This window comes from Drosophila tropicalis, unplaced genomic scaffold (genome assembly GCF_018151085.1).
Source record: "Drosophila tropicalis isolate 14030-0801.00 unplaced genomic scaffold, ASM1815108v1 contig_993, whole genome shotgun sequence".
Lineage (NCBI taxonomy): Eukaryota > Metazoa > Arthropoda > Insecta > Diptera > Drosophilidae > Drosophila > Drosophila tropicalis.
The window spans coordinates 859,922-875,428 of record NW_027173497.1 but is presented as its reverse complement, the minus strand read 5'-3'; the positions used below and the strand labels follow the sequence as shown (position 1 = coordinate 875,428).

The following is a 15,507-nucleotide window of genomic DNA, read 5'->3' as shown; positions in this document are numbered from 1 at the left end:
TTGTAGAAAGGCATATATGTAAGGTAGTATTTGCAAAACAGCATTACGCAATGTTATCATTTAAATACAAAGAAGCTACAGGCCAATACGCATGCGCTCTTCTTCTTCCTTATACCTGCAACGCATTTTTTAGGCGAGGTTGCCTTAGTTTTATGGCTTACGCATCGCTGTCGCAGGTCTCCGCATATTGAGACTATATACATCTGATTGGTAAATATTTCACCTACCTAGTGTATGTAGTCCGGTATTGATACTCGTTGAGTCTTGCTAGTTTTATTCCATCAAAGTTCAAAAAATGCCAATATTTAGTACATTTTTTAAACGCTTCTAGTTCAATAACTATTTAAGTAATTATTAAAATTTATGAAACATGCTATTAATAAAGAACATACTTTTCAGATAAAACCAAAAAATCCAAGATCGATTGTTGAAATCGCCCAATATTCAGTTTTAAAGTTGCGATTTTTTTTTTTAAAATTATCATTTTTTCCTTTTCACTAAAAATGTCTCAACTTTGAGCGCCTCTAGCACCCATGAATCTCAACCGATTTCAAAAATTTTTCGGATTCATAATCTCTGAAGTATTTCCTATCGATTGCGTATATCATTTTTGCCAAACGCGATTATGAAAAAACGTATTTTTGCAACGCTATCCGAGCAGAGGCCCAACTGTGCTGAGGCTAGCCGAGGGCACCCGAACGGAATAATTTCGTTTTTCGAAACTCAATCGGCTGCCGAAAAGAAATATTTCTCATTCGAGGCTGTGTTGTTGTTGTATATTTCTGTTCGAGTCGTTTTGTACTTTGCGTTTTTCGGAGCACGCAGTGATAATACATACATATGTATGTATATTAAATTAGTGTTTTCTGATTAATGTTAGATACAATTAAAGGTAAATGCTATTTAAAATACCAAATAGTGAATAGTAATTTTGTTGGCAAAGTGCAATAAATAAGCAAAAATTAATATTATTCATAATTAAATGCAAGTAAATAACTCTCACTCGAGAAAATGAGTAAAACATATGAGAACATAGAGTGAAAGAAAAACAAAAAATTGTGCCAACAAAATTAAATGCGAGTTCGACCCCGGGCCGTGCCAAAAGAATACTTTTTTTTATTTTTTGTATTAATTGAATTTTTTTTTCTTAAAATAAAAAAAAAAAACAGCAACTGATTTGGATATAATTGACTTGAAAAACAGCATTACGTCGGGAAAGTCAAAAAAGCCATGTAAGTATACAACTGTTATATGAAAATCCAAAAAAATTGTAATACTTTTTTTATATTTACAGACATCGCAAATGGCTGGAGACAACTCTCTCTTCTGACAGCCTAGTCGGTGGCTCAATGGAGACCTACTAAAACTACAATTCTGTTGTGCTCTAGTTCGAACCCCGACATATGTGGAGTTTCCCCCGATGAAGCAATACTTGAAAGGTAGTTCCGTCGGGGATATAGTGGAAACGATTGTGGATAACGAATAATTCTCTCTTCTGAAGAGCCACAATCCGGATACGAAAAACCAAAAGTTGAGCCTTAGAACCCTTCTAAAGGACTTCAACATTTTACTCGGTAAGTAGATTAATTGTTGAGAGCTAAAGCGTTAGTTTTGATATTATAATTCATTTCATTTCTAATAATATCTGCGCTTTTCTATTCCAGAAGCAGTTCAAAACACTTCCTCGGGGCAGCCAGAATGGGCTTTAGAATGCGATGGCCTGAGTGAAAAATAAGGACAACAACCCAAAAAACAGAAAATTAAAGCAGCAGCTGCCAAATTAGATTAATAAAAAAAAAAAAAAAAAACAAATTTATTCAATTTTTTTTATACCCTTGCAAAAAGGGTATATTAATTTTGGTCAGAAGTGTGCAACGCATAGAACGAAGCATCTCCGACCATACAAAGTATATATATTCTTGATCAGCACGACGAGACGAGTTCAACTAGCCATGTCCGTCCGTCCGTCTGTCCGTCCGTCCGTTCGTCTGGATCAACGCAAACTCCTCCTAGACCGTAAGAGCTACAGAGCTGTAGGCTTGTATATACTGCAGGCGTTGTATATCTCGGATTCAGCCGGATCGGACCACTATATCATATAGCTCCCATACAAACCCCAAAGTCACGAACAGTGACTTTTCTCAATAACTTCGTTATTTTCTATGCTATTATCGTGAAACTTAATATTAGAGAGTTTACTACGCCTATAAGCGACTATGCCAAATTTGATCAAGATCGGGTGACTATATCATATAGCTCCCATACAAACGGCCAAGTCACAAACAGTGACTTTCTCAATAACTTCGTTATTTTCTGAGCTATTGTCGTGAAACTTAATATTAGAGAGTTTACTACGCCTATAAGCGACTATGCCAAATTTGATCAAGATCAGGTGACTATATCATATAGCTCCCATAGGAACGATTGGTCGAAAACAGTGACTTTGATCAATATCTTCGTTATTTCCTATGATTGTAGGCCTTTCTTTCTCAAGCTTAAGCCTTTTTAGATAAAACGTTTTTCCACATTGATGGCTAATAGGTAAGGATAGAGTTACCAAAAAAGTTGCAAGGGTATACAAACTTTGACGCGGTCGAAGTTAGCCCCGGCCCTCTGGTTTTAATGTAATTTATGTCCCTCTAGTCCCTAGGACAAAATAGGGAAATTGTCCCTCTAGTCCATGGGACAATCTTGGGAAATTGTCCTTTTAGTCCCTAGGACAAACTGTCGATATTGTCCCCATCGTCCCTACGACAATCTATCGATTTTGTCCCTGTGGTCCCTACGACAACCTAGCGATATTGTCTCTCCAGTCGCCGGCGACCAGAGCGAAAAATTTCACAGTACCGGCGACTAGAGGGACAATTATCGCTTAATCGTCCCGTTCACAAGACCATTGAGCGACATTTGTCCCTCTGGTCGCCGGGCTGTTTATTAGTCGCATTGGTCGCCGGCGACTGGAGCGACAAATGTCGCTCAATGGTCTTGTGCACGGGACGATTGGGCGACAATTGTCCCTCTTGTCACCGCGACTAGAGGGACAAAAGCGACAAAGCGGCGACACAATGCTTGTTTGTCCCGGCGTTCGGCAAGACATTTCGACATTTGTCTTGGCGACTGGAGCGACAACTGTCGCCGGGTTGTCGTTCCAGTCTTGAAAGCTAGGACATGCAATGTTAAATGTCGCCGCAATTTAAATGGGAGTGTCGCCGCTTTGTCCCAGGGGACAAGCGACATGTCAATCCCCGGGGATTCCCCGGCGACCGGTACTGAACGCTCTGTTCATGTAGCGTTGTGTCTGTGTGTTCTGCTAAGTCGAGTTGGCAGCGCTGCCAGGAGCGTTTAAGCAGAGCCGATTTATATTGACTGTAACTTGTGTTCTATTTATCCGATCGGATTGAAATATTGGGTACTCCAACTCCTTCACATACTTTTCTTAAAGAACTATGTACATAAAAGATTACCCTTAAAGCCTTGCCGTTTTCGAGTTATAAACAGAAAACAATGCATCGCGAACGTGACAAAAAATGGAAGTCTTGTTTGACTTTGTCTTGATAAATGCGAAAGTCTGCGAATTTTGGCAAGTTATTTGATTGAAAATTATTTTAAACGGTAACTAAATATTGCAGTTTGCCATTTTAGAAATAATTTTAATACGTTACTTACATTTTTGTTTTTTTACAATTTTTTTTCAAAAATTTGTAACGTGACATGGCGAACGTGACAAAATTCCATTGAAGTGGTGAAAGAAATTTTTCATAAAATTTTATTTAGAAAAACCAAAAATATAACTTCAAAACTTAAAATATAGCAATAATAATAATAAGGAAACTGGTTTTAAATGAGAATATTAGGAAATATATATATTTTTGGAATATGCTGTTTGAGCTAATTGTAATACAAAACTATCATTGCAAAAAACATGATGAATTTTTCTAATCCCTGGAATATTCTCTTTAGTACAGCTCCAACCCTATCGACGGCTCCCTTGCCATGCGAAGATGCAAAAAAGTTCCACTCAAGTTCATTGCATTCAAATTCAACTATAAAATCAGCTAAGCTATTAATAATAAACTTATTTTTAAATTGCGCGCTGCTTCCATCCGAAAACAAACAAATTTTGTTGAAATGTCCATGATCCTCTTTTAAATAGTTAACAATTTTTGTTAAAAATAAGAAAACTTCTTCCTTGTTATGACTCAAGCTGTCACTAATTACAGCCAGAGATTCTGTTTTGTTTGAAGTCCACGCAACGCAAGTAAAAATTGATACTTGTTTGTAATTAAAATGCGCGCTTTGAATCTCATTTTGGAAGACCAATCTATAATTTTCAGCAATATTTTCCAAAAACCTCATATTTTCACTTGTTAGTTGTTTCGATTTCGCTCGCCGTATTCTCATTCTCATTGCAGCATTGTCCAGGTATTTTCGGCGCTTGATGGCATCAGCGTTAATTTTTTTCAAGATACCGTCGTGAGGCTTCTTTATTGATATTTTTACTCATCTGCATAAGATTAAGCTTATATGCACGAAAAAAAAAAAATATTTTTCTAATAAGTCAAACTTACAATGGCGAACGTGACAAACTTTTAAATTAAATAAAAAAAAACCTCACAAGCGAAAACACTTCTTTTTTTTTTTTTTTGACTTAAGTACGAATAACTTTTTTTTTCACATTAATTTTCATCAACTTCCTTCGATTAGAAATGCAGTACTGACGAAAAATGCATTTTTTTGCTCGCGAACGTGACAATGGAATAGCAGGTGAAAGAAAGTCAAAAATTTACCGTTCATCGATGCTTGCCTCATCTATATTTCTATTTTTGCAATAGTTTGTTTTGTTTTTAAAATCTCGTAAGAAGATTGCAACCATAAAACGAATGTATAATAAATAAAAACAAAAAGCAAAACCTGCACCAAAAGTAGCCCAAAATGAAAAAAATCATGTTTGTAACTTTCTGTGCCAATATTTTACAACAACATCAAAAATATGCTGAAAACTTATTAAATTCTTTCAATTCAAATATTTCTTAAGCATTTTAAAAGAAAAAATCATTTGTTTAACAACTTTTAATTTTTTCGTCGTGGTGGACCTTTTTCTGGAAATGCCCATATTTATTCGGTGCATGGTATACAGAAGTCGGAAAGACGACTTATGTACTTCAGTTTAGTTACGTTTATAGTCTAGATTGTTTGTAATTATCTGGCATGATTAGGATACGAGTGAATTATTAAAGGCCTATGCTGAAAGTGAATGAAAATAAATGTGAAATCGTATTTTGAACATGACCAATTTCGAACTCGTCGGTTTGATCACCTTAAAGTGTCCCACCCATTAAATTTTGTTTTTTTTTTCTAAAAGTTTTTAAAATTGACTTTGATCCAGGGTCGATGAACAAGTGTTTTTTACAATGCTACCCGGTAAATAATCGGTATTTCGCGAAATACTGCAAGTGGTGCTTTCTTTAGATTCGCGTATTTTTTGGGTTATTTAGTTTTTTTGTAAAAATCTTAAAACGGACAGAATTTTTTTTCTGCTTCCATTAGTAAAAGTATGTTACGTCAAAACGTATTCACATGTTCCTAGAACTTAAAATAAATCCTTGAATAATACTAAAGCTATTTTAAGTTCGCAGCTTATATGGTCCCAATCTGCGAAAATTTGCGAACTCACCTTAAAATGCGCTGCAGGTATAAGAAAGAAGAAGAGCGCATGCATATTTGCCTGTGGCTTGTTTGTTATTAATTGATAACATTGCGTCATGCTGTTTTTTGAATACTACCTGATGATATACGCATATGCCTTTCTACAATGTTAGATTGAGGTAAATGGTGAAAACTTTGCTGAATAGATTGTACATACATACATACATACTTCAAAAACTGCTCAACTTTTGGCTGAACTGCAAAAAAAACATACCCCGCCGGTACATAAGATTTTGGCTCACGGAAAGGGTTTAATAGAATTTCAGTGTTTACCAATTGGAAAGCTATCCGAAGAAGCACAGGAAAACTTCCTTTTTTGTAAAGTGTATGTTAGAAAATCGAATTAAAACATTAAAAAATGTAACACAGTCGTTAAAAACAATACAAAATTTCGTTTGTGATTGAAAAAAACACGTTTCATTCCTTTTTCAAAGGAAAACAATGGTTGAATATATTTTCTGACTTTAACCTTGAATATTGGCAAACATTCATTTTGAAGCTTGAGGTATTCTGGATTATACATAAGCTTTTTAAATGATTAATGAAGCTATGATTTTTGCAAAGTAATATGACAAAAGGCCCCACTGTGCAGCGTAGGCAGGACTAAATTGGGTGAAAATGAACATTGAAAAATGTTTGCAGAGATTGCTTCGCTTTGATTTACAGATTCAAATCACACACTTTTCTGATACGATCGGAAAAACCGTTTTCTTAGATGCATTCCCAAGACTGTGCATGTGTTTCCCACGCTTCTACATAGCAATTTTTACAGGACCTTACCTGCTTGCTCCTGAGCCTGTGAAATTTAAACTGCAGGTACCTGCAAGATGAAGCCCTTTGTTTGGCAGTAGCCTTTTTATCTCCCTCTGTTTCTCTCTGAGAGAGTAGAGTACTCACCGCATATAAATAGAGCCGTGTCAGTCAGAGAGCGTCATTCAACAATCGAACGTCAGAGAGAAGACTTCTATCAAATTTCTAAATATGTCTACCATCAGTAAGCCAAAAAACTGTGCCGTGTACAAATCAAAGGTGTCGCCTTCTCGAAGAGTCAAGAATATATTGAAACCTCTTCTAAACCACATATTCAAACTAAAAGAATCGAATCAGCCGAAACGCAGCTCTTACATCCCGTCGGAGAGAAAGGAAGCGGAATTCGAGTGGCTTAGCAACGACATGGATAACATGGCCAACGAACACTTGGAGAACCGTCTTATCGATGAAATACGTCAATGTGCTAAAGAAGATGCTATTATTATTTACAACGAATTTGATTCGGGAGAACTCCACTCCATGGATCCAGATGACTACTATGTGCCTGTGCATTTCGCTAGCACTAACGCGGGCACTTTCTTCTGGACTTCACTTCAGCCCAAGACCGCTGAACCATATGCTATCGAGTGGAATTTCTTGGATCGTTGGGCTCAAGCTTGAAGAAGAACCCTGAAATGGGGGACTATGTTAAGCATAGTCTTTTGGGGGGCTTCATTCTTTGCATTTGGACTTCTTAGACCAGGATGGACTTATTAATGTCTGGGTACTTCGACTGTGAGTCCATCGTCTGGGGACAACGTGAAATTAGTTTCGCAAATTTTAAGCTTGTGTCTTAAAACAAGAAGGAAACTTATTCAATTAGCAGAGCTTAAAGCAATTGTTATTTTCTTCCCGTTAAGAGAAAGTAAACAATTGTAAACTGACCGAAATCAAAATAGTGTACAATGTAGATTCTACACCATAAAATAAACTAAACTTGAAGTAATAATTCTGTCATTCTTATTATTGTAAAATTCATTTGCCGAAATAGTGTCGTAAAACTAGCGCTTTTTCACACTACGCTACATATGGGAAGGTGGCGTTATTCGGCTCTAAGGCCGCATTGGGTAATTATGGAGGCCTAGTCCTTTAAAGCAAAGAAAGAGACGTTTGTATGTACATATGATTCTAATAGATACTATCTATTTCTATATTCTTTATCAACATTAAAAGCTGAATTTATTTAGCCATGTCCGTCAGTGCATATCAACTTCACGCCGCCATTTTAAAAGCCACTGGGGTGATTTTATGCTACTTATTACCTTGGTAAAATAAAGTATACAAAGCGTCAGGATCGGACCACTATGTATAACTTTTAATGATCTACGAAAAACAGGTGAAGGAGTTGGAGCATCCCTTGTGAAATTGCATATGTACTATTAGAGAGCTGGATGAATAATAGAAAAATCAATTTGAGTTAACAATGTTCAAAACAAAATGAGTGAATTGAATGACTTGGAAAATGGACTCCAAGTGAATGAATGACACTGAAACTCAGATTCCTTCAAAAAAACGTTTGTTTCTGTTTAGTTATTTACATTATCCTATTATGTAGAAAACGCGTAGATACGTATTTACATTAAAATGAAATTTCGATAATTGTTTTTGGTTGGCATAAGCTATCGATAACAATTCGTGATGAACCACGATTGTTGCGCTGCAACACAGCTGATATGCACGTGCACTGTAATTTAGTTTAATTCGTAATTTAATAAATGCTGCAAAAACATTCTAAAGAAGATATGCTTGAAAACACACCACCACATCGCCCGGACATTGACGGTGAAGATGAAATGTTCGAGGTAATATGTCTATCTATCAGTTGATGTCAACGGTTAAATTTTAACATGGGTTAAATAGGAAATTGAGGTAGATGGAAATGAACCGCCACAAGATGATGACGAGTTGGAAATGGAGGAAATAACGCTGGCCGAACTGGAGGCCAGACTGGGCATGCAAGATGACGACGACGACGAAAATGATGCAGAAGAAGAAGCCAAGGATCGAGAAAGGATATCCCAGATAAAAGACGAAGCGGTGGTCACATTTAAGAAACACACAGCTCCAGTCTTTGCCTGCGGCTTACATCCCCAAAATAGCTGGGCAGTCACAGGAAGCGAAGATGACAAAGCGTATGTGTGGGATGTTGCAACGGGAGAGGTACTTTTTGAGATCGTCGAACACAAAGATACTGTGACAGAGGCACATTTCAGTCATGATGGATTGTACCTGGCCACAGGTGACCTTTCTGGCGAAATATTCGTTTTTAAATTAAATGAGCAAAAGGAGGAAAACCCAATTTTCCACAAAGTTTGGGAGTATTCCATGAGTGACATGACGTGGATGTTTTGGCATCGCGGTGCGCATGTGCTCTTAGCTGGAAGTGACAGCGGAGAAATCTATGTTTGGCGGATACCAAGTGGAGATTGTAAAATCTTACCCGGAGAATCTTCAAGATGCGAGGCAGGTGAACTAAGTGGTGATGGCAAGAAGTTACTTACAGCTTACATTAATGGCACAGTCAGATTATGGGATCTTAAATCATGTCAAGTATTGATGGAAGTCAATGAACAGCATCCAATGGGTTTTCAGGAAATTACCCATGCCGTTGTAGCATGTGAGAAGGATTCTCCCTTCTATATCTGTGGAGAGGCAAATGGTGAATTTTCGTAATAACGATAAAAATATTATGTGAGCTTATATTATATTTACGCATATCCATAGGCAAACTTCTTTTCTGTACGAACAATGGACCAGTGAGTACTGCGCAAGCTGACCATGGCATCGAGTGCATAGCCTTTGCGCCTTCCTCTGCGCAGTTTAAACTATTTGCTATTGGTTCTCTCGACGGTCAAATATCCATTTGGGACTACAGTAAATACAGTTTGCGCACGATATGTGAAAGTCCAGTCCCCAATGATGGAGTTCTTGGGTAAGTTAATCTCTCTGCATCGGCAGTTCCCTCAACTCATTTCTATTGTCTAACGTTTTCCAGAATAAAATGGTTAAACGACTTCACAGTTCTGGCGGCTACCACGCAGGGTAATTTGAATGTGTTTGATGCTCGTACAGGTACTCTAAAATTCAAACTGACGGGTCACTACTATCATATCTATGAATTTGTCTATAACCCAACCGAAAGTATACTTTTAAGCGTTTCCGAGGACAACACGGCAAAAATATTTAGGATTCCCCCGTTGGGCGAATAAAAAGAAATAGGTTTTTGTAAATAAAATAAAAACACATATGACAATTAGAAAAAAGAATGTTATGATTACAAAATCCAAATGTATTCATTTAGAGACCGGCGGCGGACATTTTAATAGCTAGGCATAGGTTACCACCTCAATAATTGTGAAATTTAACTTTGTGTGCAAGGTGCTCATATCCTTTTCTAGGGAAATTTGGGATCGTTCTTTACAAGCTCAATTTCAAAGTATTTGAAACATTTAAAAGATTTAAAATAGATTTTTTGAAAACGTAGATTATTTTTAGATTTTAGTTTGCTCATGGTTTTAGAGGCCCAAAGAAAATTCCTTGGTTAAGTTTTGCGTCAGAAAGTACAGGCAACTTGTCGCACAGATATTTAAAGCAGTCAGTTAGCTTGCCTTCTTAACGCTTTAAGAAGTGTTTTATACAAAGATCGAATACGTCTTTGTCGGTTTTTATTAGAATTTTCATCTGATAATAGCCGAGTAGTGGGAATTTTTGCTTCATGACGCAAAGTTTGTCCAGCATACGGTAGATAAGGATACAGAACAGTATGTTTATTTGAAATCGGAACCGTTGACATTACATTTCCCTTCATTTCATATTAATTCTAAAAGGTAAACTTTTCTTCCAATAGTGATTTAAAAAAAAAAAATGCAGGTCTCTTTATTTATTACATTTCATTTAAATTTATAGATGTAGTTTACAACAACCAAAAAAAAAAAAAAAAACATAGAGAAGGAGCTAAGTTCGACTGCGCCGAAGTTTGTATGCTCTTGCAAGTTTATTTTGTTAATCTTTCCTTACATTAAGCCGTCAAAGTGGAAAACATTTTACCCGAAGAGCCTAATATTTGCAAAAGAACGTCATACAATCTTACAAGAGGAAAGAATAAAAATTATTCATAAAAGTCACTGTTTACCAACGATTGTTCCTATGGGAGGTATATGATATAGTCACCTAGCTGAAATTTGGCACAGTCATTAACAGATACATAAAACTGACAAATGTTTAATTTTATAGCAATCGCGTCAAAAGTAACGAAGTTATTCATAAAAGTCACACTGTTGCGGACCGATCGTTTCTATTAAAGCTATATGATATATTCACCCGATCTTGATTCTATTTAGCAGTAGCATTAATAGTTATGTTAAATTGAGATATATTAATTTGTATTACAAATCATCATTTTGGTCAAGTTTATTTTAGCCACCAGATCTTGATTACATTTGGCACAGTTGTTTATAGGTGTAATAAACTTACCAATATTAAGTTTCACGACAATAGCTCAGGAAATAACGATTTTATTGAGAAAAGTCACTGTTCGTGACTTTGGGGTTTGTATGGGAGCTATATGATATAGTGGTCCGATCCGGCTGATATCCGAGATATACAACCCCTCCAGTACATACAAGCCTACATGCAAAATTTCTCTGCTCTGTAGCTTTTACGGTCTAGGAGGACTTTGCGTTGATCCAGACGGACGGACATGCCCATTTTTAAATCGTCTTGTGCTTATCAAGAATATATACTTTATATGGTCGGAGATATTTCCTTCGTATGCGTTGCACACTTCTGACCAAAAATATTATATACGCTTTTTGCAAGGGTATAAAGATAGATTTTATGTCATTCGATTTAAGTATATACCCACATATGTATTTATACTATGCACCCTTATGGGATGAAATTGTTTATTAAAGTCGCCAAAATGTATGTAACAGGCAGATGACAGCTTTTCCGACCCCATCAAGTGCATATATTCTTGATCAGTATCAACTGCCGAGTCGATTTAGCCATGTTCGTCGGTATGAACACCTAGATCTCAGAGACTATAAGAGCTAAAGGCACCAAATTTGGAATGTAGGTTCGTGTAGTATGTAAAGTTTTTTTTTTTAATTTTTGTAGGTTTCCACCATATGCCATCAAATATGGCACATTTGAGTTTAATACTAATATCTAGCAATACACCAAATTTATCCATCATCTATTTTATCGGACTTAAAATAGCCAAGTTATGCATATAAAAGTTTTTGTATAAGGTCGGAGTTGGCCGTTAGCTGGTGGGGGCGCTACTTCCATCGGCTCGTAAGCTTGAGTGAGCGAGATAGTAAGATGTGCTTGTAAAAAGCATTTGAACAGAATTTTTTATAAATACATAAATGTATTTGTTATTATAAATTTAAAATATATTTTTTACTGGAGCATGGTATACTTAAGTCGGCGAAACGACTAACTTACTTCATTTTGATGGTTCCCTCAATAAGAGCAGCCATTTGTATTCTTTGTTTAGTGCAAAAGTAGGCCAGAGGTCATCTAGTTTCTTAAAAGAAACAATGTCGACATTCTACATTCTCTTACCTCACAGACCAGTCACACAGCGGCTATGACTTACTGCACGCTAATCACGCAAGCGGCAACCACAGAAGAGGTTCTAGCATCCTTCCATTATTTTGCAATCGCGTCTGTGATTTATCCGTGGCTTCAAGTGACTACCCTCCGCGTTGTTACTTCCATCGGCAATATCAACATCGCTTCCTGCTATGTCCCTGCCATACAAATAGTAGCCACGCAGACGTTCCATCAAGCCCTAGCAGTTTCGGACCTATTTTTCTGGCTGGAGGTGACTTCAACTCCAAGCACACCAGGTGGTGTCCAGGATCAACAACCTAAAGGGACTTGCACTCTTCCCGTGCAAACACACCCTCAACCTGACCACACATTCATCCGGCCTTGGACTTCGCTTTCTCTAGACATGCCTCTAGAGGCATCAACAGCAGCTGCATATACACAGATGCAGACCACAACCTGCAATCTAACCACAGTGCTGTGATGATTTGGATAGACATCCCAGTCAAGTCGACAATACGCATGACCAGGCTACTCAGGAAAAACTCGAACATGGAACCATTTAAAGCGATGCTTGATGAGATCACTAAGCCCAACGCCTGTTTAAACAGTGGAGAGGACATCAACAAGATTGTGGAGAAGCTTACGCGAAAATCTATGAAAAAGTCAAATATCTCGGCCTTACTTCGGACTTAAAGCTGGCTAAGATGCAATGGCTCATCGGCAGCAAATCACAACTCAGCATCCGCAATAAGGTGCAGCTGTAAGTAAGTCCACCGGTGTGGACTGTTGCTTCAAGTGCGAATGTCAAAATTCTACAACGCTTCTAGAGAAAGTTACTCCGTAGAATTGTTGGAGCGCCTGCATTTGTTCGGAACTCAGTTGTCCACAAAGACCTAAATGTTCCATTTGTCAGCAGCGAATTCAGGAGGTACGGCATTCGGAACTGCTCCAGGCTGGAGCCACATAAAAACATACTGGCCCTTGACCTGCTAGACAACAGTACCGAAACAAGGCGTCTTAAAAGGTGTCCCCCCTGGACCTTCCTTTCAGACAAGACCTGAACTGGTGAACCCTGCAAAGACAATGAAAAGCTGCAGCCTTATGTAGCTGATTTTGGCACTTTGAAATTATTTTTGTTATATCTAACCAATATTTTCTATCTTTTTCTCTTCCATATCTATGTATATTCTTATTTAATGAATCCACTATTGTATTCGTTTCACGCTTTTGTTAACTCCTTATATAATCAGCTTATTGTCGTTATAGGACAAATAGCAAATAAATGCAGCACAAAAAAAAAAATTTAACGCTCTCGGATCTTATTGTCCGAATACTTGTAGGTTTTCCTAAATTTTTAGGACGATAATCCGTTTATTAATATTTAATATTTTGTTTAGGCGCTTGTTACCTTTATCTACTACTCTGATTTCGAGAACGAAACGATATTATTCCTTTTACAGATCCTTCCTGATTGATGTGCTTCTTGAAAATTTTTCAGAACCATTTCCCCCTTTTCAATGGAAGTACGCTATCCCATGGTTGAATCAAAAGTGATTCTTACAGACATAATAACTAAAGTAGGCGCACATAAATAACAGTTGTTCAAAGCAATAAATTATCGCAGCTGTTGAAAAAAGGTGTTGGGTCAAACTAGCTGTGACATATGTACATATGTAAGTAGATTAGTTTTTTTTTTTTTTAATTCATGTCGACTATATCTTTAAAATTAATAAAGATTGCGTCCTTAACAAACATAACTGCATTCATTATTGTTTTTATACAAATTTATTAAATACAACAATTGTTAATTAAAATTTGAATTATGCCGTGCGTGAAATAAGCAAATATTGTCAAAGGTAACCATAAAATGCGGGTGGAATCACCAGTCCGTCTCTGGTCTTAATGGCAGGTCGAGTGGGGGACTTCTTTTCAGATGTCTAATCTGCATGCTGTTGTCCGGTGGATTGAGTGCTTATGCATTATCATGGGTTTCTGGCCTGGAGAGGTACTTCACCTTATCCACACTTGGGAGAAGCGTCACATTAAGGCGGACTCACACCTGATGTAAAAGCGCCTATAGGCGAGATATGATTTTACGATCATGTAATGCGAAACAGGTAACAGTAATTTTAATTTGTTTAAAAGTCCATCGGTCCAAACTCGGTCAAAGGCCTGTTTGACGTCCAGAAAGACTGCGGAGGTGTACTCCTTATCTTGGAAGGAACAAAGCACCTTGTTCACGACACAGTGACATCAATACTGGGTGCCGTGATGCCGTCGTAAACCAAATCGAAATGAGGCGAGGTTCTGGTGAACAAGTTGGCAAGACGCTGGAGTGCTCTTGGTGGTAGACACTTGATGCCGTCGCAGACAGGGCTTTTGGTCGTCTTGTATACATTAACATTAACAATATTTTGAAGCTCTGTAAACGATGTCTAAAATGAAAAATCCAAACGGCTTTGCAAAAAGTTAGCAGCATACTTCTAAAACCGTATACATTTTAAATATAAATATAACTAACCCTTAAAATGGGTTGCAATGGCTTTTAAAATGAAACTGCTGCATTTTACTTGAAGTACACACAATATTAATAAACTTGAATATTTTTACTCGACCATATAGCAGATAACTATGTAGGGACTTGTGGTCGTTTTTGAAAAAACGGGTGGGTGGACGAGCCCAACGAATAACACGCCTCTAATAAGGGCAATTCAAGAAGAATGGTCTAAAATTCCCGAAATTTATGACCTGCAGAACCTAGTACATTCGATGCCCCGACGTCTTCAGGCAGTACTAGATGCAAATGGAAGACACACCAAATGTTAGATCTTAAAAAATAATATTTTCCTAGTTGTAAGTTGACTTCAAATAATTGTTTGCATTTTGCAAAGAATTAATTGACAGTGTGAATTTCCACGATTTTGTGAATTTCCAGAATGAATTGGGGGAAATTCAAATTTTTAGAATTTCCAAAATTGGAATTTATAAACTGGACTGGGCGCAAAATTTAATTTTTCAGAATTTTAAAATTAGAATTTTTCAAAAATTTGATTTTTTAAAATCTGTAAGTTGACAATCACTAATCGCTAATCACTAATTCAATTGTATTGATTCTCATATAAAATTTCGAATTTTTAAAATTTTCAAAATAAAAATTGGGGAAAAATTCAAATCTTCCAAATTTTAATTGAAAGTTGACAAGGACCACTTTTATTGGTAGTGCAAAGTTTTGAATTTTTCTACATTGTGAACGAAATTTTCGGGAAATTGAAATATTTAGAATTTAAAAATTATGATTTTGGAAAATTTTGTTTTAAATTTAACAATAAGCAGTAATCCTGCAGAATCTACAACAAGATATAACACAACCATAGATGCTGTTTTTTCACGTTTTTTAACCCACATCCAATCACAAACATTCATTTCATA

At 36.8% G+C, this 15,507-nt stretch overlaps 2 protein-coding genes across 2 annotated transcripts; both read left to right on the top strand.

Moving 5' to 3' along the window:
* Positions 1-6,672: 6,672 nt before the first annotated feature.
* Ocho (ocho) lies at positions 6,673-7,325 on the top strand. The gene has a single exon (XM_068302484.1). The coding sequence runs from the start codon at positions 6,688-6,690 to the stop codon at positions 7,135-7,137; it is 450 nt and encodes a 149-aa protein (XP_068158585.1). The 5' UTR covers positions 6,673-6,687; the 3' UTR covers positions 7,138-7,325.
* An 832-nt stretch (positions 7,326-8,157) lies between these two features.
* Positions 8,158-9,798, top strand: LOC137586399 (angio-associated migratory cell protein). Its single transcript, XM_068302415.1, has 4 exons — positions 8,158-8,318; positions 8,377-9,175; positions 9,241-9,448; positions 9,512-9,798. The coding sequence occupies exons 1-4, from the start codon at positions 8,232-8,234 to the stop codon at positions 9,723-9,725; spliced, it is 1,308 nt and encodes a 435-aa protein (XP_068158516.1). The 5' UTR covers positions 8,158-8,231; the 3' UTR covers positions 9,726-9,798.
* The last annotated feature ends 5,709 nt before the right edge of the window (positions 9,799-15,507 follow it).

What these genes read in the sequence shown, in the direction of transcription:
- Ocho (XM_068302484.1), top strand. Translation starts at nt 6,688, where the DNA reads ATGTCTACCATCAGTAAGCCAAAAAACTGTGCCGTGTACAAATCAAAG.
- LOC137586399 (XM_068302415.1), top strand. Translation starts at nt 8,232, where the DNA reads ATGCTGCAAAAACATTCTAAAGAAGATATGCTTGAAAACACACCACCA. An exon ending in GTGAAGATGAAATGTTCGAG is followed by an intron (nt 8,319 to 8,376) that starts GTAATATGTCTA and finishes TGGGTTAAATAG; the next exon opens with GAAATTGAGGTAGATGGAAA. An exon ending in CCCAATGATGGAGTTCTTGG is followed by an intron (nt 9,449 to 9,511) that starts GTAAGTTAATCT and finishes AACGTTTTCCAG; the next exon opens with AATAAAATGGTTAAACGACT.